Here is a 26646-nt window from a genome sequence, read left to right on the forward strand (position 1 = left end):
TCAAGTCCTGCACTGGGCTCCACACTGGGTGTCAGGCCTACTTAAAAGAAATTATTACAGGTTTGTAGTATAACTTGAAGTCTGGTATTGTGAGACCTCCAAGTTTGTCTTTCCTTTTCAAGATTGCTTTAGCTATTTGGGGTCTTTTTGGTTCCATACAAATTTTAGGATTTTTTGTTTTAGTTCTGTGAAAAATGCTGTTGGTATTTTGATAGGAATTGCATTAAATATGTAGATTGCTTTGGGTAGTATAGATATTTTAACAATATTTGTTCTTCCAATCCATGAGCATGGAATGTCTTTTCACTTCTTGGTGTCATCTTCAATTTCTTTCATCAGTGTTTTATAGTTTTCAGAGTACAGTTCTTGCACCTCTTTGGTTAAGTTTATTCCTAGGTACTTTACTACTTTCAGTGCAATTGTTAATGGGATTGCTTTCTTAATTTCTTTCTGGTGCTTCATTATTAGTACATAGAAATGCAACAGATTTCTGTATGTTGATTTTGTATCCTGCCACTTTAATGAACTCATTGATCAGTTCTAGTAGTTTTTGGTGGAGTGTTTCAGGTTCTCTCCATTGAGTATCATGTCATCTGTGAGTAGTGAAAGTTTTACTTCTTCCTTACTGATTGGATGCCTTTTATTTCTTTTGTTGTCTGATTGCTGTGGCTAGGACTTCCAGTACCATGTTGAATAAAAGTGGTGAGTAGACATCCTTGTCTTGTTCCTGACCTTAGTGAAAAATCTCTCTGTTTTTCCCAATTAAGTATGATGTTAGCTGTGAGTTTTTTATATATGGCCTTTATTTATCTTATTTAATTGAGAGAGAGGGAGCGCGAGAGAGAGCAGGAGCAGGGGGAGAGGCAGAGGGAGTGGGAGATGCAGACTCCCCACTGAGCAGGGAGCCCTATGCAGGACTTGATCCCAGGACCCTAGGAACTTGACCTGAGCCAAAGGCAGATGCTCAACCGACTGAGCCACGCAGGCGCTCCCATATACAGCCTTTATTATGTAAGATACAGATGTAGTGAAAAGAAGGGGCACCTGTACCCGCAATGTTCATAGCAGCAATGTCCACAATAGCCAAACTGTGGAAGGAGCCGAGATGTCCATCGACAGATGAATGGATAAAGAAGATGTGGTTCATATATACAATGGAATATTACTCAGCCATCAGAAAGGATGAATACCTACCATTTACACTAGAGGGTATTATGCTAAGTAAAAAAAATGTAATGGAAGTACAGTTGACATAGCTCTCAGTTAATTATATCCCCTTCCTTAGTGTTGCTTCCTATCAGTACATTTGACTCTCCTTTCTCCCTTATCTCTCCATATCTGATTTTCATCAGACGTAACTGTGGTGGACACTATACAACATCAATCACATTCCTTATCAGGAATGAAGGAATTATTTCTGTAGCTACAGGGAATGATACTCGAAGATGAAAATTAGGTCAGCCCTCTTTGGGCATTGCCTTGGCTTGAAAAAATTGCCTCATCCAAGTCCACTTTCAATGACTGATGAACATAGCAGCATAAAGGTCCAGTCCCCTTCTCCTAACTTGGGACAATTCCAAAGGGCCATCCTAGCTTAAGAGGCCCCAGTGAGTTGACTAAAAGCCTTCACTGGACCTGTCTAGAAGCCCAAACTCTTTCTCCACCTGGTCAATATACCTTCTTACCTTTCCTTTCACAAATGTTGATCATAGTATATCTCCTAATAAATGTCCTGCCAATCTCCCATCTCAGAATTTGAATCCCTGAAAACCCAAGCTGTTAGAGCATCATTTCCCATTTTTATTTCTTTAAAAACTGTTCCTCTGTTCTTTAATCCACTATCACTTGTCTAGTTCGGTCTGCCCATAACTTTTTTTTTTTTTTTAAGATTTATTAGAGAGAGAGAGAAAGTGGGGGGGCATGAAGAGCAGAGGGAGAGGAGAGAGAGAATCTCAAGCAGAATCCTCACTGAGCACAGAGCCCAACACGGGGCTCAATCTCACGACCCTGAGATCATGATCTGAGCTGAAATCAAGAGTTGGACCCTCAACTGCCTGAGCCACCCAGGTGCCCCTACCCTTAACTTTCATTTAAAATGGTCAATTTTCACTATTTGTTCCATGGCCAGAGAGGCATTCAAATTCAAGTCTCCATATCACATACTTGAAACATGATTGATTGTGGCTCACTGCAGGCTGCTGCAAAAATTCCAAATCCATCCATTTTTCAAAATTTCTACCTACCAATCCGTATGACATGATACCCACTGTGGTATATGCTCTCAGTATCCCATAAAAATCCCCTCTGCAGACAGTTTCCATATACAGCATTCGTTTCCTATGACTTTTCCAGTAGGGATTGTTTCATTGCCATGGGAAGCTGCCCTAAGAGCAAACGTTAGCCAATGATGGATTGGAGTTAGTGAATGATTACCACAATTTGCTTGCCCTTTGGCATGACAATTCTCTCTGAAGGTTCCCAGTGAGCTTCCCCAGGTCTCAGGAGTAGTCTGATATTTAGCTTACTTTTCATTGACTTTCTCCCTTTAGCATCTTACCTTCCCATTCTCTCAGAGTGCTTCCTGTGATCAACTCTCATCTAAACCACTTGCAATTAAACTCTTTTCTCAGGGTCTTCTTTTAAGAGAAGAAACACAAATACTGAGAACTGATCAACTTGAATATTACTAAAGGCTCCTAAAGGATCTTTCAGATCTTACTGCCCTCTCTTGCCCCTCCTATCTGTTTTATATTTTACCTCTAGATTTTTCTTTCTAAAACTCTGTTGACTCACGCTCCTTAGAAATCCTCAGTGGCTCCCGCGGCAATAAGAAGTAAAACAAAACTCTGTCCATCAAAGTCGGCCTGTATTTCTAACTGTATGTCAGCCTGCATTTCCTACCACAAACACACTGCAGACACACTCCTCTACTCATTACTGACATGAAGTATCTTCTCTGTGTTTTCAGTACGGTTGTTTCCTCTGCTGTAATGCCCTCCCCACCATATTGGCTAATAAATCCCAGCTTATCCTCTGAGGTCTAAATCAAATCCATTATCCCCTAAAAAGACCTCTCATACCCCCAGTGTTAGGGTTAATATTTCCTGCTACCATGCTCCCCAGTGCCATGTTTAAATTTTGGTATATCAGAGTGTACCTTTCACTGAGATGATTTATGGATATATATGTTCACCACCATATATGAATTCCTAGTAGGCAGGAGCCATGATACCCATCTTTATATCCATGGCTAATATTCGAAATAATTAACAAACCTATATTCTAATTTGGCCGATGAGAAAGGACACCGGATGAAAGTCCTGGGGCACCCAGATGAGTCATGTTTTAACCCTTTAGTTGCTGCTGGCTTGTTGGGAAGTCCTGGGGGGGCCTGCAGGAGGGGCTATGATGGCTATAGTGGTTAAGGGTTTTACTACAGTGGAGCTCAAACACTTGAGTATTTACCAACATATAAGGAAAAGCATCTGTTACAATATTTTAAGAAATAGGGCATAATTGGTTGGACGTCAGCTTTGTTCACAACAACTATAGTTATTAAGGCTTCCCAAGTTGTAGGCCTTTTGTAAATAACTGTTATATAATTAAGAACAGAACTGAAAAGAAGCACAAAGTTTTTTAAAAAGACCACTGATACATACATGCACACGGATACACTTCTTTAACCAGCACAAATAGGAATATTCTCATGTACATATGAAAATGTTATAGTCTGTTTTTTTAATCACATTAGATTAACAGCTGTTCAGAAGGCAATTACATTTACACTGTTTCAAGTGTTGTGTAAGTTTTCTAACAATAATATCAATAAAAATGCACTTAGCTTTCTTTACAGGCTCACCTTCTCCAAATCATATCAACATTAATTCACCTCTAGGGGACTACTGCCCTGGAAAGAGCAATCATGATAGCGTCTTGCAAATATTTTTCAAAATTATGAAGCCTGCAAAACCTCTTGTGTAGCCAGCAACATTTACTAATTCATCCCCAATTAATGATGTACCCGGAGTCGCCTTTAACTTCCCCAAATTCCTTCTAAAGTCCTTCAAACCAGCATTTTAAATGAATCCATATCTGTTCAGTGAAAATACGTACTGAAATTTTATGGTCTCCGAAAGGCTGCCAAACTAACAAAAAAATGACTATACAAAGGAAAGACATATTAAATATGAGTACTTAATTATTCTTAGCTCCATTTCCATAACTTTAAGAGTCCGATTCATAGACAAGGGGTTTTGTTTGTTTAAGGGAGTCATACACATTTCTAATACAACAATGTTGTGCAGTTTGAGCTTCCTCATATGTTCTTTCTCATACATAGCAGAACCCTCTCCCTTTTGTAGAACAGGAAACTGAGATGTAATATGTTTATCAAAAATAATGGCAAATCTAAATGATTCGCTGCCCTTTACAAAAGACTAGTTAACATTCTGAAACTAAAGGAAATCCACTGTCATTTGATTATTAAAATGAGAAGTGAACTTTAGATTTCTTAAAATCAATTCAAATCTTCTGAATTACATAAAAAAAGACAAAATATGCTAATTTACTGAAATACTAGGAATAGGTTCACTATACCTCAAAATCTACCCGTCACATGGAGAATTATTAATTGGCTTTGCAAAGCCAAATGTCTGAAAAGTGGTGGGAAGATTTTGGAAGATGCTAATAACTAAGACTGGTGATATGTGAGGTCAAGGCCACTAGAACCAGACAATGTGGGTGGGCAAGTTGGCTCTTGCTTTACAGCACATTCTGTTCCAGTGGTATTGAATGGATCACTGTTTGCCATTCTGAAGTTTCCCTTCTGCTTATTAATAGCATTGGCATGCTAGGTATAGACCCTTCTATGCTAAGGATAGACCCTTTCCTAAAACAATTTTGTTGAGGCAAACAGGGTTGAGACACACTTCTCCTAGGGAGCACAAGATTGCTACTAGGTGTATACTTACTACACTTCTAAATTATATCCATTTACCTACATTATGATGATTTCCTCAGCAGGATCTAACCACTGTGGGGCTTTAATTCTCTCCCAAAGAGGACAACTTATTCCTTTGATGAATCACAGTTCCTCAGTTCTTCCCTATGACTCTTCTACCTTCTTAAGCACCCTCCCTTCAAAAGTTTATAAGGAATACCCCTCAGCACTGTTCCCATGCAAGCAATTCTGTTCAGGAACCCTCAGGGCAATTTGTACAAATAAACGCTTTATTAGACAAAGGAAAGAACCTTCACACACCAAAGACTTTAACCTATTTTTTCATGTGTTAATTCAGTGCATATGCTTGTTTTTATAACACCTATTCCCATAAACAAACATTCTCATAAGATGCTGCCTGGCTCATAAATTGGTATAAGTATTTGAAAGTATCAATCACAATTTTAAATGTAAATACCCTTAACTAAATATTTATACTTCTAGAAATTTGTCCAACACATACATTCAAACAAATGGCCAAGAGAGTATAGCACAAGACATAAAATGTATGTCCCAAAGCTCTGACTGAAGTAGAAAACTAAACTTCCCTCTGGGTCATTTATTAGAAAGGGGAAATGTAAACTATACTTTTTATTTCTTCTCATCATGTATCTGTTCTAGTGTGGTGGTTAATAATATTTTACTAATGGTTTTGTTACCTTTGAATACACCACGTTTCCAAGGGGATACATGTAGGATATATGGAACTGCATCATCAGGGTCTATGGTGATGTATGGGTTTCCCCACACTATTGGAAGATCTGAAGTTACCTAGAAAAGAGATTTCAAAGAATTACATAATGTCAATATTTACATGAAATTCATGTAACAAGCTAAAGCACAGAAAAAACTGAAAACTTAAATATTTCCATTAAAACTGTTCACCTTTAAATGAAAAGCAAAGCAGAAAAACACTACATACAGCAAAAAAAAATCTGAGGAGAAACCTCTGAAAAAATAGAACAAAGAAAATGATTCTTACAAAAAGAAGAATGCTTATTTTCTGTTGCTACTTGTAGCAAGATCACTGATGCTTAGACAACTTGAATATCTTTTATAAGCCATGCATAATTTTCTTTATGCAACTTGATGTGCAAAGGATGAACCATTTCAATGAATTCTACGCCAATATTAATACAGCAAATAAAGAATATTTAAGCAGCATTTGACCGTAACTCTGGTTAAATCCATCTTTCAGATCACTGAGTGCTACATCTCACTACCCCCCACTGCCTATACAAACACTGATCTACTTGGTATCTACAGGAACAATTCGTAGAAATCATATAACATGTGGTCATTTGTGACTAGCTCTTTTCACTTAGAATAATGTTTTCAAGGTTCATCTGTATTGTGGTATATATCAATATATCATTTCTTTTCATTGACAAATGATACTAACTTGTATGATATGCCACATTTTGTGTATCCATGTATAAACTGATGGAAATTGGGTTGTTTCCACTTTTGTCGATTATGACCAATGCTGCTATGAAAACATCTATGAGCTTTGAAGTGGACATAGATGTTCATTTCTTATGGACATAGATGTATCTAGGGGTAGAACTGCTGAAGCAAATGATAACTCAATGTTTAACCTTCAGAGTTACTGCTTTCCAAAACCGTTTTTCAAAGTGACTGCACCATTTTCTTTTCTACCAACAAGGCATAACAGCTCCTATTTCTCTACATCTTCTCTCAAAGTTTTTACTGTCTGTCATTTTGATTATAGCCATCCCAGTAAGTGTGAAGTGGTATCTCATTGTGATTTTGATTTGCATTTCTCTAATGGCTGACATGTTGAGTATCTTTTCATGTGCTTATTGCTCATGTGCATACCCTCCCTGGGGAACTGTTTATTTATTTATTTTTAAAGATTTTATTTATTTGAGAGAGAGAGATTGAGAGAATGAGTGGGAGGAGGGGCAGAGGGAGAAGCAGACTTCCTGTGGAGCAGGGAGCCTGATGCTGGACTCTATCCCAGGATCCTGGGGTCATGACCTGAGCCGGAGGCAGACGCTTAACCAACTGAGCCACCCAGGCGCCCGGGAACTATCTATTTAAACTCTGTATGTTTGAGGGTACCTGGTGGCTCCGTCGGTTAGTGTCTGACTCTTGACTTTGGCCCCCCAAGTTTTTTATTGAGTAAATACCCCTCAAATTGTTTTAAGTTTTTGTTTAATTTCAAGGTCTGAAAATTTTCATTTTGATAATTTTTGCCAGTGTTTTATTGCTTTTGAGGTATGCAACTCCTTGCTCTACCATTCTGGAAGTCCCATATCTGCTGTTTTCCTTATTGCATAACTATTTTCTACTACTTGATCACTTGGATAAAATGCCACAGCATTTTACCTGTATCTCAATTACGTTCTCTGATTTTTTATTTTCTCTTTCATACTAAGGAAGTCCCAACCTTCTGCTGAAAACTATTCTTGTAGCAGTAAGATGAACTATAACTTAAAAGGCTTTTTAAAAAGGCATAAAAATGACTACTAGCTGCAGTGCCTGGGTGGCTCAGTGTTAAGCATCGGACTCTTGATTTTGGCTCAGGTCATGATCTTGGGGTCATGAGATTGAGCCCCGTGTTAGGCTCCACACTGGGCGTGGAGCCTGCTTAAGATTTTCTCTCTCCCTCTTCTCCTCCTACCCCGCCGCCGCTCACATCCTCTCTCTCTTTCTCTAAAATAAAAAAGACTACCACAGCAATGAAAAATAGAACAAAGAAGAGATATGAAAAGAATATACTGAGTTTGAGTTGTTAGCAGCTTGTCAAAGAATGAGGAACTGACATAACACATACATCTTGAGTAAAAGTGTAGATGCAGCATTTGTACCTTGATGAGAGTTTGAAGCCAAGAAACTGCCAGGTGAGATGTTGTAAAGACTTAGGAATACTTTTGAAGATGGAAACTTGAAAAGACATCAGAAGGTTAGAAGGATAAAAGAACCAGATAAATAATAATCAAGAAATGGCAGGGAAGTGAGGAATACAGAATGATACAAAATAAAAGGTGAAGAGTGTTAAGAAGGCAGATTGACACTGTCAAACACCACAGGAGTTTTGAGGCAGATACGTTGGCAAAATAAGTGATTTTTCTTGACCCAAAGGCAAGGATGATCTCTGTGGCAGGAGTTTCACAGCAGAGTAGAAGAGCTATAAATCGCCCACTGTAAATTAAGAAGTGATTATGTAATCATCACTTTTTCAAAAAGTTTAGCAATCGTGGACAATAAAGATGATAATAGTTGAGGAAGGAGTAGTATAAAGACAAGTTTGCTCTGCTAAATTTGAGAATATTCATAGATTATAGATTAAGGGAAATAATTCCACAAAGAGGAAGATACTCAAAGAGAGAGGAAGAGCAGGGGAAAAGAATGCGAATCAGTCTTGAGTGCACTGAGGTAAACTTCATTTCACGGATGAAGGAATAAAGATGGAGGGTCAGAAGCATTTCAGTGGTACTAAAGCAAGAGTATGATAAAAGCTGAAAGTATAAAGCAAAGATTCTCAGCCCAGACTTTCTCCTTGATGATACCTCAGTTGTTCCTCAACAGAATTTCTATTGAAATACAAGCAATAAACTTGTATTATGTATTATATTATGTATTAAATTAAATGATGTGAAAGGGCAAATTCGTAAGGCTCATTATTCTGTGTTGATTAAAAACAATGGTAAATTTCAAATTAAGAAAGGAGATACTGCACCTATTGATAATATCTCTAGGAACAAATGTTTCTTAAATCTTAAATACATTTCTGTTCTTTTATAATTGTTGAAGCTCTTTAAATATAAAAATATGGAAAATCTTCCTTGAAAAACTATTACGAGCTTGACAAAATAATCTATGCTGGGTATAAATGTGGGTAAGAGAGGCACGCCTCTTTTCTCAGTTTATAATCTGGTGGAAAACAATAAAAAGGTAATAGCAATATGATATAATATGTTTGATGGCGGAAAAGGTAAAAAAATATATATATTGTGGAAGCACATAAGAGACATCTACTCCCTAATTTTATAATCCATAAATTTTAAAAGCTGTTCAAAATTTTTTTGAAAATACCTTTTATTATCATTCTGGGAAAGTGGCATCTAAGACTTGCCCTAAAGAATTAAAAGGAGCAAGACAAACACAGAGAAATGGAAGACAGGGAGTTGGGTAGAGATTTCCAGACAGGGGCAAAAGTAAATACTGTTTACAAAGGGCTGAGTGCTGCTGGAGCCAAGAGTGGCAACAGATGAAACTGAGCAGATGAGCTTTTAAAGGACAGCAAAAGCCAATTCAGGGAGTACAGATTTGATCCTGAATTGGTAAGAAATGATACTGACAAGTTTCAGCAGGGGAATGACAAGATGAGATTTTCGTTCTTAATATTCACTCCATTTGCCATCCAGTAAGGAGAGAAGAAAACCAAAGTACATATTTTTTCCAGGATTACAAAACGACAACAACAACAACAACAACAACAACAAAACCCAGAGGGTAAACCTAGAGAATTTCCAAACTTCTGTAGTACCCTCTGAAACTCAGACACCTATGATCAAATAGATATGTGAAGCTTCTTTGAAGGATTCTATTAGGTACCCAATAATTTGTAGATAAATGTGGGAGCGGGAAGTGGAAAAATGTATTTTAGGATTGGCTTAAATCAAATGAGGAAAGCCAAGTGTAAAACTTCATAAAAAATAAAGATATAAATAATTATGCACTTCTTCACATTCCCACTATTATTGACACTGATAAATGATAGGATATACTTTCGAAATTTTATGTCTACAGATTTCACATTAAAATCTTAAGAGCTGTCAAAAATACTTTTGAAAATGCCTTTTATTATCATATATAATTTATTCAGGTGAAAATACATGATTCAAATAAGTAGCTTTTAAAGCGTTTTATGATTATATACTAATACTTAGATATAAAACTTGTTTGGTGCTATTTCAACTTTACAAGTGAAATGAAATTTAATAGCTGTTGGCCTAACAAAAAGTAGAATTCTAAACATCTCCTTATGTGACACTTCACCTAGTTAAGTAAAAGTAAATGTTTTTAAAATTTCATATAATTCAATATAGTCCTTCTTAAAACAATTTCATCCTTAAAAAAAAAATCTTACCTTAAATGTTTGGATGGTCTTTGTATAATTGGGCACCATTATGGGTTTATTTGTCATCTTCCCTACTTGACAGTCTATGGTGATATGTTCCAAGGCCAGGGGTCTTTTTCCAATCCCTTTTATGTCAAAGACATACTCCATACCATCTACTTCATTTTGTAGAGTAAGTCTGCCCTGTGACAAATCAGCCAAATTTCAGCTCTGTAGGAGTCACAGTTGGATGTCAAACAATCTCTGCTATCCTATTAACTTTGAATCTGATTAATGAAATGAGCTTTCAAGGAGGTATCAGTCACTGACTTTTCTAGTTTATGTATAAATACTTCTACTGAATGAATAAAGATGAATTTCCTGTGAAAAGCTCTGTATTTCTCTTTGCTTTCTCTAAATGACAGAGTTTATATAGGCATTCTCATACATAGCAATTATATGCGTTTTTATGTCCTTGTCAAAGAAATATGTCTTAAGAAAATATTCTCTGAAGTACCAACTACCTTAATGAATAAAAACAAAGGAACAATGATTTTACTTTGTTAAACGTGTTATGTAAAAATAATCTAGACATAAGTACTGGCAGCCAATGGCATTGTGAATTCAGAAATTTTATCCCTCAAGTTAAAAGATTTATTAAAGTTTCAAGCAGAGTGAATACTAATAATCAAAAGCATAGAGTACATAACTTTTTTGCAAAAAGGTTTATCATAAATTATAAAGGTTAATATCATACATCAGTTTATTGACAAATTAATACTAGGAAAAAAAATCAATGAGTTCATACCATAATCTCACATTCCAAAATAGGTTTGAACGTAAGGGGATACTGCACAGTTTCATCTGGTCCAACATATAAAACAGAAGGTCCATAAAACCATTCTCCTTCTATAGTAACTTGACATTTCCATTCATTCTTTGTCTTATTACTCTAAAGCATGAAAAATAATATAGAAAAATATCAGAAGGGTGATGTTGATGAAGCTGAATTACGCATTAATTCATGTTACTTTTAATAAAATTATATATTGTATTTTAAATTCCATTTCATGAGAATCACCATTTGAAAGTCATAGTTGTTAAGAACAACTATCAACAATGTGAATATACAGCATAAGGATGACTATGTATGCTTTCATTGTCATATAGAAGCATTGTCTAATAGGTTGATCCATGGGTTATTTAATATTTAAAGAAATATTTGTTTGACTGACTAATTACTGTGAAAATTATAAACTGGTCTTAGAATTACACATTCTACTCCTAATTATGGGCGATCTATCTGGTAGATTGCTCAGATAGCAAAGCTTACACATCTCATCAGAACAAATTTTTGTGCTTTGAGCAGACTTTTCTTAAATCTTTAATAATTAAACAAACAAAACCAATTTCTAGTCTAGAAAATTCAACATTCCTTACAAATATATTACCTTTTTCTATGCTGTAGTGTCACTTTGAGAGCCAAGCTACAGCCAGTCATTGTTCTTAGTGCCCATGAACCCATCTTAACTGTGAAGATCACAACTGAATTTGAAGCAGAGATTCTCGAGATCCTAACTGCCTGGTGGAGCCAGGAATTCCCTTTTGAGTGGGAATGTGATGATAAGTTAAGGAAGTTGGAGTTATTTTTTGAAGGAAAGAGATCCAACAGAAGTGATTAGTGTGGTGCGTAACATGGTAACATTTATATTGAAGAATAAAGCTCTGTCCTCAATGTGGAGAAATAAATGGCAGCAGATAATGCAATTAGAAATTGTAATAGTTCAAGATGAGAGGTTTGGAGAACTTTAATTGAGACAGTGGCAGTGGGAATGGAGAAAAGTAGCAAAAAAAATAAGTAAGTATAAGTACCACTTACTACTGGAATATGTTGGGTAAGGGCTTCAAATGCTGGTGTTTCAAATTCAAACCTGGCTTCTGGATGTTCTTCATTTACCACACCTTCAATGCAATAGACACGCACATCATGCCGTGATATCAGCAAAATTTTACAAGGGTAGCGTCCAGGACTGAGAGGAACAAATCGTAAAGGAACTAGAACAGATCCATCTGCAACTATTAAAAAATGTTTTAAATAGCTTAGTTATTTTTGGTGGCATAAGTCCTAAAATTCATTTTGGAGTAAAGCAATATTTAATACTACTGTATTTAATTATATTGTATAATCTAGAAGAGACTAGCTTATCCTGAAGTAACACATTACCCTTAAATCGCCAGGGTATAACCACAATAACAGAATATATCTTGTGCATAGGTCATAGGAAGGTCTACTCCATAAAGTCACTCAGGGACCCATGTTGTGAAAGATACCACTATCTTCCAGGTGTACCATCAGGGACACCTCTCTTCCTTTGTTGACAGGTCAGGGGAAGAAAAGTGGCTAGAAGCTTGCTCAAGGGCTTTTCAGTGCTCAACTTAAAAGTAATACACATTACAGATGACCCTTGAACAATACAGGTTTGAACCACACAGGTCCACTTATACGTGGGCTTTTTTCAATAAACACAGTACAGTACTAGAAATGCATTTTCTCTTTCTTAGGACTTTCTTAATATTTTCTTTCCTCTAGCTTACTTTACTGTAAGAATACAGTATACAACACATACAGCATACAAGCTGTGTGTTAGTCAACTCTTAATGCTATTGATAAGGCTTCCAGTCAACAGTAGGCTATTAGTAGTTAAGTTTTGGGGGAGTCAAAAGTTATATAAGGATTTGTGACTGTGCGAGGGGTAGGTGCTCCTAACACCTGTATTGTCCCAGTGCCAACTGTACATTTAATTGGCCAGAACCAACCACATGGCTCTATCTAACTGAATGGGGGCTGAGAGACAGATATATGGAATATTTGGTGAGCATTATTGTTTGTTACATTTCTATGACTTAGGGGTACTCTGTCCCCTAGTAATCAAAATAATTTGCAGCTTGACCAGCAATTGGAAATAATTTTTCCATAGTTAATGACCAAGGGAAGCAGAGGTATGCCCAATTAATACTTCTCATATCACCTTGTTACACCATTAACCTTAAGTCAACAGCTAATATCAATTCTTACAGCAGGCAGACTATATATATTGGCCTTTCCTTCTAAGCAACACTAATTTTTTCTCTGAAGGTCACCATTTTCTTATTTCCATGAAATGAGAAAATAGTTATAAAAATCTCTCAATGCTAAAATAGGATGTAGTATAAGAGTTTAATGCACATTTCACTGCTAATGGCAAATTTTTTAAGTAATTGATAAAAAACAAATGATAAAAAAAAAAAGTTCAAAGCCTGATTCTATAAGAGGAATTTCTCTGAAACCAAGAAAACAAATCAAGCCCATCAATCAATGGACCAGACAAGTAGTATGACATTAATTAGCTATAATTTTAATTCACTCACATTTAGCACCTCAAATGTTAAAAATGGCAAACCTGCTTTCAAATACACTGAAGTTTATGCCAAGAAAACCAGCCACATCTGCAAGAACATTAATTGCCTTAAATCATTTTAAAATCAAATTGAGGATTTGTATATGTGTGTTACCTGTTAGGTGTTATATATTACAAAAACATATTAATTACATATTATATAGCATGTTGCATTTGTGTATTGCTATATGTCATATATACTATATATAATGTTAGTATTATACATTGTATATTAAAACACACTGACAGTGGATCACATTTGAAATCTATATTACATCTAACGGAAGTTCAAGATTATCAGCTGGTCTAAAGAGAAAACAAAGGCTGTCAGAATGTTGTTATTTTTATTCCATCCTATTCAAGTACAGATTTAATTTTAGAATAAAATTTTTTATCGTCGAAAAGGACTCCAGGCACATTTTATCATCTGTTATTCATTGATTGTTTTCATTCTGAGAGAATTATTTGAGTTGTGGCAACATCATTTGAACAAACCAGGTGAGATAATCATCTGATCAAAATTTGTTGCTTTATTAACAGAAATAAAGAAACCTCATTGTTCTCTTTCACAAACAGACTGAAATGAAAATATTTAGATTAGGTAATTTAAATAAAATTAAACTGCTTAGAATAGGAAATTTAAGCAACTCCAACTCAACAGTAATTAACTATTCTCATCAAAGATAAAGAATCACTAGCCATTTAATAGTAAACAATAATTGAAATGCACAAGTCCCAGTATAAAGCTTCTATCAGAAGCTTTATGTTCTACATTATTTTCCTTTCCCTAAAAATATCCACTTCCTAATGATAGTGAGTCTGAAAGTGAAAGCCAAGGACATTCTTCAGTGTACATTTTCCAACTCATGAAATGTTCATGAGTAAAGACCCTAAGGAATGCACGGTGCCAGCCTCTTTCTTTGCCAGTCCGGAAAGGAATACATCGTAACAGTGGAGTTCACGGTAAGATAGTTCTATTTTTGAAGATGTACTGATAAAATCATATGCATCGTCTCTTAAACATCCAAAATAATTCGATTTGAGTAATAAACATAAATAGGAGTATTATCATCTATTATAAATAAGAAGCCACTTCTGTTTCTGCATCCCTTCAGATGTAAAATAGCAGCTGTAGAAACCATTTTGATCTTTAGAAACTTGGAAATTTTACTGGCCACATTATGCCATCATACCATCATTGTTTTTAGGGGCAGGTTTTCTCAAAGTCCTTTCCGAATCTGCACTGGAGCAGATACCATCCATGCCCTGCCATGTCCCCTGGGCATTTAAGTCCACCCTGCAGGCAAATGGCTTTATGGAAAACTTCTTTCTCTCTGAGGGCTTTCTCTGAGCATAGGAAGGTACTCAGCCCTCATGTGGATCAGGCCAGAAGTCATAGTTCATGCCTACCTTTGCAATCCTCAACAAATAATGTATCAAATTGGTAGAAAATTAACCCAGGGTCTTTGACCTTTAGTAGGGATAACTCTGGCGTGAATTCTACATGAACTCCTAGAGATCCCCAGTGCAACTGAGCCCAAATTGTTAACAGTGGCAACTGCCCATTCACACTACCTGAATTGGCTTCTCCTTGCTCTCTCACTCTCTCACACTCCTACCTATGGTTCCTGAGATCACCTCTCAAACTACTTGCTCTCAAGACCTAGTTTCAGGGTCTGCTGCTGGGGATCCCCCAACCAAACACACACTGTTAGGCCCAAGAAAGAGAGCTTCCTGTCCAGGGCCTCATGCTTTCTAGGGCCTTTGAGTGTCCTCTGTCATTGTCTCTCTGCACATGCAAGGAGTACATGGGCCCATTGGGACAGGCCTCTAGGCAACCCAGCCGCATCCATGTTCCCAGTTCATGTGATGCCATAATTCACAGTCCAAAGAGTTGGATCCCATTTCCAGGGCTTGCACAGGATTCTTCTCTTTGACAGTCCTCTCATCAGAACACTCCTAGAATTGCAGCTTAAGACGTGGCTATCAAGGGGAAGATGGAGACCAAAATTAATTACGTGGGCTGAGACATCCACAAATTTGTACATGAGAACCCCTTGTTGAAGGGGTGTTGAAGTTGAAGGAAGGAAGAGAACAGAGTGGGCATTTGGCCAGGGCCCAGCTATTCTGTGCTATCATATTCTAGTGCAAAACTCTGAGGTGGCCCAAAATTCTAAATTCAAACGTGGTCTTACAGGTTGGTTTAAAGTTATATTTGTCAAGGTGGAATAATATAATATATTCTATTTAAAAATTTGTTAGTTTGATTTACCACTTAAAAAATTTAGACATATGGCATATGGGCTTTCATTTGTACTTTCGACCTGGTATCACATATGTTAGGAACAATCTGGACCTGTCCTTTCCATCCCTACTCTACTCAGATGCTCAGATGTAGCTCACCTGGTGCCCTTCCCTCACAGATGATCCTGGTAACTGTGGCAGTTCCCAGGGTTCTATGATTAAAGATAACCAAATATATCTACATTTACCAGATTACAGTTACTGAAGGAAATAAAGGAAATAAAGACAGACTCTCTCTAGTGAAAGAATACATAATTTTATATGACATTAGCTACTAGAAGAAGTCAGTGTGCTCTATAGTTTTTGAAATAACCCACAAAAATATGCTGCACTCAGATCCTAGGAAAGGTCATGGTTGGCAGAATAAGTCAATACTGCTCTTTTGGTCAGCTATCACTACGAAAACAAACTACCTCAAAACTTAGTGGTTTAAAGAAATGACCATCTATTTGCTCATGAGTCTGTGATATGATCTCATTTGGGAAGGCTTATCTACTTTATGTGGTATTAGCTGGGCTCACTCATGATTTGGGACCTCAATTAGGAATTCTGGCCAGGAGCTCTCTAATCTATGAGATGAGCCAAATATGTTTCATATAGTACATGAAAAGTACTAGCTGCAAAAGAAAGCCCTAATATATAAATGGTTATCATATATCTGCTACTTTCACATTCCTTAGTAAACCATTGGCCAAAGCAAGTCACATGGCCAAGACCAGGGTCAACAAGGAAGGAGAGACTACATAAAATATGTGTACAGGCAGATGTGATCCACTTGAGCTTTACTGAAACAATCCACCGTGTCTTAAGTGCAAAGAAAGACACATGTATAAAACTAGTAAGGTGAGAGTTAAAAATCCCATTTTCTAGTTTTAGCTCCCTTTCCTATATTGTGTGACCTTGGGCAAACAATTTAAAGAGTCTTTTTTTTAGCATATAAATTCTTAATCTGGTTAAATTAAGGAGTAAGATTTAATCAGTGGCTTTTAAACATCTTATTTTTTGGCTTGGGGGGGTACTGTGTCTGAAAAATACCTAAGACAGAATCTCAATATACAAATATAAAGCCAAGTAACCTAGAGTTGATCTGGTTGAAGTAAGATGAGAAGCTAGAAGCTTCCATTCATTTCCACAGCCCCCCTATAGACAAACAAAAGCACTCTAAAGGAATGTCAAGGCTCTATAGAATATAATTTGATTAACTCACCTCTACTAGGTTTCTTTTGCCTTAATATTTCATGATTAGATGAAAGTACATCAGAAATTTGGAAGAGACTGAGTAATACAGTAAAATGGTTATTAACTTCTATAGTTATTAGGTATATTATTAGCAAGCATATCTTAATTCAGAAAATGAGGTACCAAGAGAATTACTATATTTATGATACAAATCAATTTACATAAATGAATTTATAATAAATATTTGTTGTAAATTAATGCATGAGTAATTATATTTTCCCATTTGCTAATCCCACTTCCATCTACTACTAGAAAGTTTCAGTGCAGATTTTTTTTTTCTATTCTACAAATAAAAAGACCAAATCACATGCTAGTTGGAATTTTACCCATTTTAGTTACTTTATTATGTTCTTATTGGCACATGAGCATCTGCCTCACAAATACTCAGGTAAAGTAAGTGATAGACTCATTGCATGCTAACGATTGCTCATTACTGAGCGTCCTCATTTAATATCAAAAACATGAAGTATGCCATAGACTTCACATAAACAAGGAAAGGATTCATCAATTACAAATTTTAGAGTGTGTTTGATTTATTTTGTAAAATGTCTTTTTTTTTAAGATTTTATTTCTTTATTTGAGAGAAAGAGAGACAGAGACAGAGCATGAGCAGGGGGGAGGAGGCAGAGGGAGAGGGAGAAGTAGACTGACTGTCTGCTGAGTAGAGATCCCAGGACCCTGAGATCATGACCTGAGCCTAAGGCAGACACTTAACCGGCTGAGCCACTCAGGTGCCCCAAATGTTTTCTTTAGTAGAAGTGTAGTTTAGTATCATCTACTCAGGAAAAACTGTTTTCTGAAATGACTTGCTGCTTAAATTGTTAAATTTATTATACTATTCAATAAAGTAACAGCAATTTAAAATGATAAAGACCCATATTATTTATGGGCAAATTCAGTTTTTGAAATACTGGTTAATATGGATTTTATCACTTCAAAAGAGGCCCAACTACTTTTGCTTTTCTATCACCAGGAAGATCTCAAATAATGTAACATTTAAGGGTGAAAATAGAGGGACAAAAAGAGATACAAAAAGAAAAAAAAGGAAGAAAGGAAGAAGGAAGGAGGATAAAAATAAAGAAGAGGGGGAAGTAGGAATCAAAGAAGGAAAAAGAAAGTTTGGGGGATGCTAAGAGAATGGCATATGACCTTTATTTTCCTGACCAATTCTAAATGGCTGAGAGCACTAGACTTTTTTCCCCATGAAGTTTTTTAAGTATCCGTAACCAAGAAAGACTGGTATGCAGTCCCCTGTCAGATTTTGCTGAAAGGCAATACTTGCACATCCTCACAGGTGCCCTAAAGCATAGGAAGAAGTCCAGAGAGAGAGATCAAAGTGCAGTAATAACTAAACGGCAAAAATTGACAATTGTTTGCAGCAGAGCTGCAGTAGGGCTTAATCAGTAGAGGAAAGCCTAACCTCATTAATTGTGTTGGTCAAGTCTGGTAGGGCTTTACAAACATCCTGTCAGCTTGACCTTCCAATTACTGAAAGAAGTATAATAAAATCTCCTACTCTGAGGGTTTGTTCATTTCTCCTTCCATATGTGTCAAATTTTGCTTTACACATTTTGAGATTATGTGGTTAGGTGGAAATAAGTTCGGAATTTTTCTCTACATTGGGTGATTTTTTTTAAAAAATTAATATATTTATTTGCTTTAAAGTCTACTTACTCTAATATATTTATGTCAGCTAATTTTTGATTAGTATATACATTACTAGATATGTACATTTCTAGATATCTTACCAGGTAATTTTGTCAACAGCATAAAGCTGCATTTCACTTTCTATTCTCAAAATATCAACTTTCACAGTTTAGTCTATTTATATTTATCATGATTAATGATATATTTGTGTTGAACATCTCATACGGTACCTCTCTGTACCACAACCTTCCTTTAATTCTTCTCTGTTCTTGCATTCTACTGGACTCATCAAAGTTTTCTTTATTTTCTTTTATGCCTCTACTGGTTCAAAAATTATATATTCTGCGGTGCCTGGGTGGCTCAGTTGGTTAAGTGTCCGACTTTCCCTCTCAGGTCTTAATTTCAGATTCGTGAGTTCAAGCCCAGTGTTGGGCTCCATGGTGGGCATGAAGCCTACTTAAAAAAACATGGGGCACCTGGGTGGTGCAGTCACTTGGGTGTCTGACTCGGTTTCGGCTCCGTTCGTGATGTCACGGTCTCTTAGGGTTGTGGGATCAAGCCCTCAGTCAGACTCTGCATTCAGCGCAGAGTCTGCTTAAAAAAATGACTCTCCCTCTCCATCTCCCCCCGCCCAAATAAATAAATCTTTAAAAAAAAAGAAATTTTATATATATCCTATCTCTATATTTTTTGGTTGTCCCAAGTTTTCAACATTTACACCTTATAAAAAATGTATTAAAATTGTTCAAACCTCTTCCCCCCAAATGCAAAAACCTTACATGCCTGATGGCAATACCCATCCCCCTGATAAAGTTATTATCTAGTACTTGAGTTCACTTTGCTTTTAGAACACCTGAGTTATTCATTATTATTTCCATAGTCAATGCTCATTGAGATTTACACACATTTATTGATAGTTTTAATAACCACTGTTACTGGATCCTATTTCTTTTTTCTGAATTCAATTTCCTTCATTCCGAAGTAGGTTCTCCATTTGTTCTTTTAGCAAGTATCTGTGAGTTTTAAATTGTCTCAATCTCATTGTTGGACTGGAAATACTTTTATTTCATCCTTACTCTTGAGTGATAGTTTACTGGGATTTAAAATTCTAAGCTGACAGTTAATTTGCTTCAGCACTGTAATTCCACATTCTTCTGGCTTCTATTCTTACTGTTGGGAATTCTACCTTTGCTATAATTTTTGTTCCTTTGAAAATCGTGTCTTTTTACATGTATCATATGACCTCACTGATATGAGGAATTCTTAATCTCAGGAAACAAACTGAGGGTTGCTGGAGTGGGGGGTGGGGTGGGAGGGATGGGGTGACTGGGTGATGGACACTGGGGAGGGTATGTGTTCTGGTAAGCACTGTGAATTGTGCAAGACTGTTGAATCTCAGATCTGTACCTCTGAAACAAATAATGCAATATATGTTAAGAAAGAAAAAAAGAAGAAGAAGAATGTAGCAGGAGGGGAAGAATGAAGGGGGGGAAATCGGAGGGGGAGAAGAACCATGAGAGACAATGGACTCTGAAAAACAAACTGAGGGTTCTAGAGGGGAGGGGGTTGGGAGGATGGGTTGGCCTGGTGATGGGTATTGAGGAGGGCACGTTCTGCATGGAGCACTGGGTGTTATGCACAAACAATGAATCATGGAACACTATATCTAAAACTAATGATGTAATGTATGGGGATTAACATAACAATAAAAAATTTAAATAAAAAAAAAAAGAAAATCGTGTCTTTTTGTCTTGTTTTTCAGAATTTCTCTTGTGTTTGCCCTTCTATAGTTTCACTATAACCTATTTAAGTGTGAATTTAGGTGTCACTCTCTTATCTTTCAGCATTAATAAAATCATTTCTGCCTTTTCTTTTCTCGTTTGCTTGTATAAAAAGGAGAGGGGTATCTCTCCGAGGTAGTCACTTGTACAGGATCTCAGCCTCCTTTTACTTTGCAGCGATTTCTTAGATCTGCATGTGGAGGTAACTCAGTGCATCCCCGTGGGCCAATTTCCTGTAGCAAAGAAGCACCCATCTATTAGATGTAGGGAGGATAGTGTCTTACATCCACTGGCAGTTTTCAAATAATCTTGGGAAAATTGACGTTTTAGAAAACTGCATTATCTTCCTATTAATGGATAAACTCTAATGTCACCAGTAACATGAACCACAAATCACTTGGACTCTTCCCATCTCTGTACATGCTAGATTCTATACAGCCTTGGTAGAATGAGGTTCCTCCACATTTTCCCCAATGGTTACAGTCATTTTAATTCCAGGGGGTTTGGATCTTCAAGAGGAATGCAGAAAAAGAAGTCTTAGTAAGAGGGCCTCCTTAGAAAGTATTTCACATGGATTCATTTACTCATCAGAAAAAAGTTTTAAAAAACACCTACTATGTGCCAGAAGGGATGCAATAAGGAGGTGGTTTCCAAGTTTTCTGGTAGGTGCAGATAATAAATTTCTGAAGAAAAGACAGATTATGGGACTAGACTGTTTCCTCTTTATACTTAAATTTTCTTTTAATTAGGCATGAGCTGTGGAGGCTATTAAATGTGTTTTTCAATCAGGCCACATCAGCTCAGTAATTACTGGGAATTTCTCAAAGGATTTATGTAAATGGGTGGCTGTTATCTTTCCTTTCCACTGCCACTGAATTTTTGAATTTCTGTATGTATTCATGGATCATTTAATGGAAAATTAGAAGAGAGCTTATTATGGAGTTGCAGCTTGCCAATATTTTAACTAGGAGATTGTCTCTTCTTTCTATATAATTTTTTAAGACAAAATTTCCAAAAGAACTGAAATAAAATTTCTAATTAACCCCTCCATGAGGAAGGAGCAAAAGATTATTGATGGTAAATTAACTGTCTTTTGAATTTTCAATTCCGAATACCATAAACTTTCTCTAACTGTCGTATGTTAAAAATAAAATCTGTTTTAAACAGAGTTGATTTTTAAGTTCTCATAGATTGATTTACTAAGAGTGCAAATTAGTTTAAGCTGTTAGCAAGCCAATAAACAACACATTCCCTAGGACTTAAACTAGGGGAAAAGGCTTATGCAATTTTTGATTAAATGTCTTCCTTAATGTATTATTGCATAGCATATGTTCACTATTGAAGATCTAATAGAAAGATTAAGATGCCATTTAAAGTTCACATTTGTTTTTGCTTTCAGGCTCTATGTCCGTAGATAAAAAACAATAAAAAGCAAAGTAGGAGACATTGATAGACTGAAAGTATCTTACAATAAAACTGTAAGGATAAATAATATATACACAGTCTTGGATATTACAATTATGTTGACTTGGTTATAGCAAATTATTTGACTTAAAGTATGTTTTCTTTGATAATATAGGACACAATCATGTTTCATTAATGTATGGCGTGAAGAGGAAAGAACCTGGGGCTGGCAGAACCCCCAAATGTTAGGACAAGACACAGATTAACAACTGAACAAGCTGGAAACTTTTACTCTGGGAGGACAGGTATGGGAAAGGCAGCCAGACGAGAAAGGAGGATTAGTCACACATGTGTGACTGGGATTTTCAAAAATAGAAGTGAAATTATAATCAAGTATGTGGACCAGAGATAAGAAAAACTAGGTCTGATTGATGTCAGAGACCTGCACTACAGTCAAGAAAGACACGGGATCCCAAGTTCAGAGGCAAGATTCTTGTTTGAGGGAACTTGGGCTGTCTAGGACAAGAGGAGATGGCAGGAAGAGTGAGTATAGCAGTACCTAGTGAGGGAGTCTGAAAACAACTAGCTTGGATTTTAAGAAATAGAGTAGAAACTTTTACCTGGGTACTGAAACACAAGGGAGAGAGGAAGATGCATCACAAGGATGGGCGCATAGAAAGGAGCCAGGGCTGACAGATGAATATTACAGTAGAACTCAGGAGACTGCAGGCATGACAGGGAAGACTGGTGGACAGCACAGACGGGTGCCTAGATCCCAGGTCTCAGATGAGAGCAGGCTCAGGACCTGGGATGAAGTTTGTGAGCAGAGATGGTAGGGGAAAGGGAAAGAAACTGGATATTGTCTATGAAAGCTGCTGACAGTGTAACAAGAATTCTTTAAACTATTAACAGTAAGACAACATTGCTGTATGGGATCCATTTCACCTGCTTCCTGAGATTCCCTTGGTTCTGCCACCTCCACCAACCTCAGCTGCTTGTCCCGCCTCCATGTTCCTCAGCCTGAGGATGACCGGCAACTTCCTTCAGAACTAATGGAGCCAACCCCTTGGCTGCTGCTTGAGGGACAGGGAGATCAGTCCCAAATTCAGAATTTCTGGCTCCTCTTGCCATGGTAGGGCATGGAACCTGGCATTCTGTGGGGCCAGGGAAGGCCACCTCAAAGCCAAGGGCCATTAACTTCCATGGAGTAAAATCTGGCAAATAGGTACAGGAGACAGGAGGTAAACATGAAGACAAAATTCCTTTCCTTCCTCTTTCACAATGATGGCTCAGGGGCGCTTTTCACATAGTTTTTCAAAGTGATACCTGCTGAGCAACCTGTTGCATCTATTCATGTAGGTAAATAGTGGACAGTGAGAAAGCAGCTCAAGCATCATTCATTGTTTTGCTTCCCATTCTTCCCTTGTTTCTCTTTTCTCCCACTCTCATTGCCCTGAGTTTGCACCTCCCAAGTAAAGCATCAGTATTTAATTCTTGCATCAGGCTTCATTGTCTAGGGGACTCAAACTAAGATAATCACTAACCTAAGAATAAAGAGCAATGTGACTTTTTAATGCAGCATTGCATAACGGAAAAAGCAACTGACAAAGACTTAGACTTGGGTGCTTACTCAGGAGACTTGATGTGACCTCTTACATGGCCTCCTAAAGGGATTTTAATTTCCTGGGCCTGACTTTCTCCATTTGTAAAATGGAGATGTCAAGTGGTGGCATTACACTGCACAGCAATGGATCCCCAACTCTAATATGTGGATTAACTCTGACAGTGATTTGGAAGGAAACTTTTATTTTTTTTATACATTTATTTATTTATTTGAGAGAGAGGAGGGGAGGGGCAGAGGGAGAGAGAGTCTTAAGCAGAGTCCACACTGAACACAGAGCTTGAAGCTGGGCTCAATCTCACAACCCTGAGATCACAACCTGAGCTGAAACCAAGAGTTCGATGCTCAACTGACTGCACCACCCAGGCGCCCCACTTCCAATAATTTTTTTTTTTAAGTAGGCTCCATGCCCAGTGTGGAGCCCAATGCGAGGCTTGAATTCACCAGCCTGAGATCAAGACCTGAGCTGAGATCAAGAGTCAGACACTTAACCGACTGAGCCACCCAGGCACCCCGGAAACTTTTAAAATACAAGTTCCTAGACCTCGTCCAACCTGGGAGTGATTCAGTAGGTCTAGACTTGGATCTGGAAACTGTATTTTGTAAAAGACATCCAGGTGTCCCTGATGTATAACCAGGGTTGGCAACTAACAGCAACGTGGGGAGAGCACAGGCTTCAGATACTGCAATTCTCAAATCACTTCCATTTGTGTCAGAAATCCAACTAAAACTGCAGGGACCATAGAGGTAGTTTGTTGACCCACTAATTGGCAATATACAGAAGGAATGACCACCGTTACCATGATATCATCCAGAAATACACCTGAAATCTTAAGATGTCATCCTTCTTTCTCTATGCTGACCTCATTCTTGGAGACTCTACCCACTTACCCCAGACTTATATTTTACCAGCTTAGCAGACCTGGGGGGGAAAAAAAATCCCTTTTCCAAAATTCCAGCAAAAGTCCCAAGTCTGACTGTCCCTAAATCAACTGTGGACAACTGAAGCCCTGAAACAATTTTTGTAACCAGGTGAATAAACACTCCAGTGATGAGAAAGCTAAGGAGACAAGCACTTATCAGTTTGAGTTGTGTATCAGGGTTCTCATGTGCCCAATTGCTGTCATTTCTACTAGTCCATAAGCTTCCTGAGGACAAACAGTATGATTTCTTCATCATTTGAATTCCCTTAAAACAAATCCAAATGAATGAGTGAAACGCTTTTAAATCTTCAATAAAATATAATGAAGTTTCTAACAAAAATAGATTTTAAAAAGTAACAAAACATATGAAGAACGGAAGAGGTACAAATATTATAATTAAACAATAAACTTTTAGGACAAATAATTAAATGAAATGCAACACAGCTTAGATATGGATACAGATATAGATTATTAATTAAATCATTTTTATTTATCCTTTAAAATCATTTTTATATGTGAGAAAACATATACTATGCCCAGAAAAATCAATCTAAGCTATCAATCCTCCACAGAAATTCTTTATTTTTTAAGTTTTTTTTCTCCACAAAAATTCTTTCCTAACTTTCCCAGGAAGCATTTCCAGTTCTTTCTCTCCATATTAAGATTTACTGGAATCACACAATTACAGCTCAAATATTGTGTTAAAGATCTATATATCACTGTATAATTTCCACCTCAAAAATCACAATGTTAACTGGAAGTCTAAAATCTCTCCTTAAGTCAGAGAAAGACAAATATTATATGATCTCATTTATATGCAGAATCTAAAAAACAAACAAAAAAAATGAACAAATAAAAAAAAACTAGAAACAGAACCACAAATACAAAGAACAAACTGATGGTTGCCAGAGGGAAGGATGGGGAGATGGGCAAAATGGGTGGAGGGGTCTGGGAGATACAGGCTTCCAGTTATGGAATGAATAAGTCATGGAGATGAAAGGCACAGCATAGGGAATATAGCCAATGATATTGTAATAGCATTGCATGGTGACAGATGGGAGCTACACTTGTGGTGAACATAAACCTGCAGCATAACATATAGACTTGTCCAATCACTATGTCATACACCTGAAAATAATGTAACATCATGCGTTGGGTATACTTCAATCAATCATTCAATCAATAAATATAAAATTTCTCTTTCTGAGAAAAACCAAGGTTGTTGGCTAAAAATAAAATTTTTTAAAAATGACGTTTCTAAAGGGGATTTTATACAAAAGGGAGACACTCAGTGTTCCAATCAGGTTACAACCTGCCACAAGTCAGGCAAAGAAAAGAACTGAAGAAGAGATACCCTGAAATGGAAAGAGATAGGAGTGAACATTCTCAGCAGCTCAGTCATTTGCCCACCCAAGGGTGGCTTGGGCTGAGGCCAGAATACAAGAGCACATGACCCAATTTTCTGACTCAGCTGAGGAATCTGTGAGCAGTGATACGAATTGAGGAGAATACTCTGATCAACAGGATTGATCCCTACACCCAGTAGTGTGATTAGGGAAGAGGCTCAAAAGATTCAGTTACTGCCCATGAATACATTTTCCAAAGGTGATGCATATCAGTGACCCAGATTAGGATAAAAAGTATTACGGAAAGCAGGATAATCAACAAAATATAAATATCAATGGTCAGACCTAGAAATTTGTATATAAGATGTTAATAGGTTTATCTTTTAAGTGCCCACTCACCTGCTGACCACTGAAACTACATAGTTTCTTCTTTCACTCTATCACCAGACCCCCTTTTCCTAATGGTAGATCCCCACTATGCTTCTACATGAAGTCAGTTAGGTGCACCCGGGGCAGCCCTCGACATCCCAGAGGTGGTTACGAGGCACTTCTCTGAGAAAAGACAAGATTATTATTTCCTTCCACAAGAGCTGTGATCACACCAGCTGTCATGACACTTATTAAAACACAGAAGACAGAGATCAAAACATTTTAAGCATAACGGACAAAATGAAAATTCTCTAAGATTCTATGTTTAATGGTAAAATAAAGAAACTTATTAACATAGGAATGGTAAATAATCATAGACATAATACTGAAAAGAAGCTAACTTCAAATACCTTCATTATGTTTTATTACACCTATGTGTGATATTACAATAGAATGTGCCACGGGTTCCCATTCATTGCATTCAAAT

The 26646-nt window shown here is 36.9% G+C and overlaps 1 protein-coding gene across 1 annotated transcript in view; it reads right to left on the minus strand.

Moving 5' to 3' along the window:
- The window catches only part of CFAP47 (cilia and flagella associated protein 47), a 495766-nt gene that overhangs the window by 170517 nt on the left and 298603 nt on the right, over nt 1-26646 (minus strand). Inside the window, exons 46-49 of the mRNA XM_078064042.1 lie at nt 11968-12164; nt 10897-11040; nt 10119-10292; nt 5659-5770 (exon numbers count right to left, since the gene is read on the minus strand). Coding sequence (XP_077920168.1) covers nt 5659-5770; nt 10119-10292; nt 10897-11040; nt 11968-12164 — 627 coding nt within the window. The remainder of the gene's footprint in view (nt 1-5658; nt 5771-10118; nt 10293-10896; nt 11041-11967; nt 12165-26646) is intronic.

Source organism: Halichoerus grypus, chromosome X, assembly GCF_964656455.1.
Source record: "Halichoerus grypus chromosome X, mHalGry1.hap1.1, whole genome shotgun sequence".
Taxonomy (NCBI): domain Eukaryota; kingdom Metazoa; phylum Chordata; class Mammalia; order Carnivora; family Phocidae; genus Halichoerus; species Halichoerus grypus.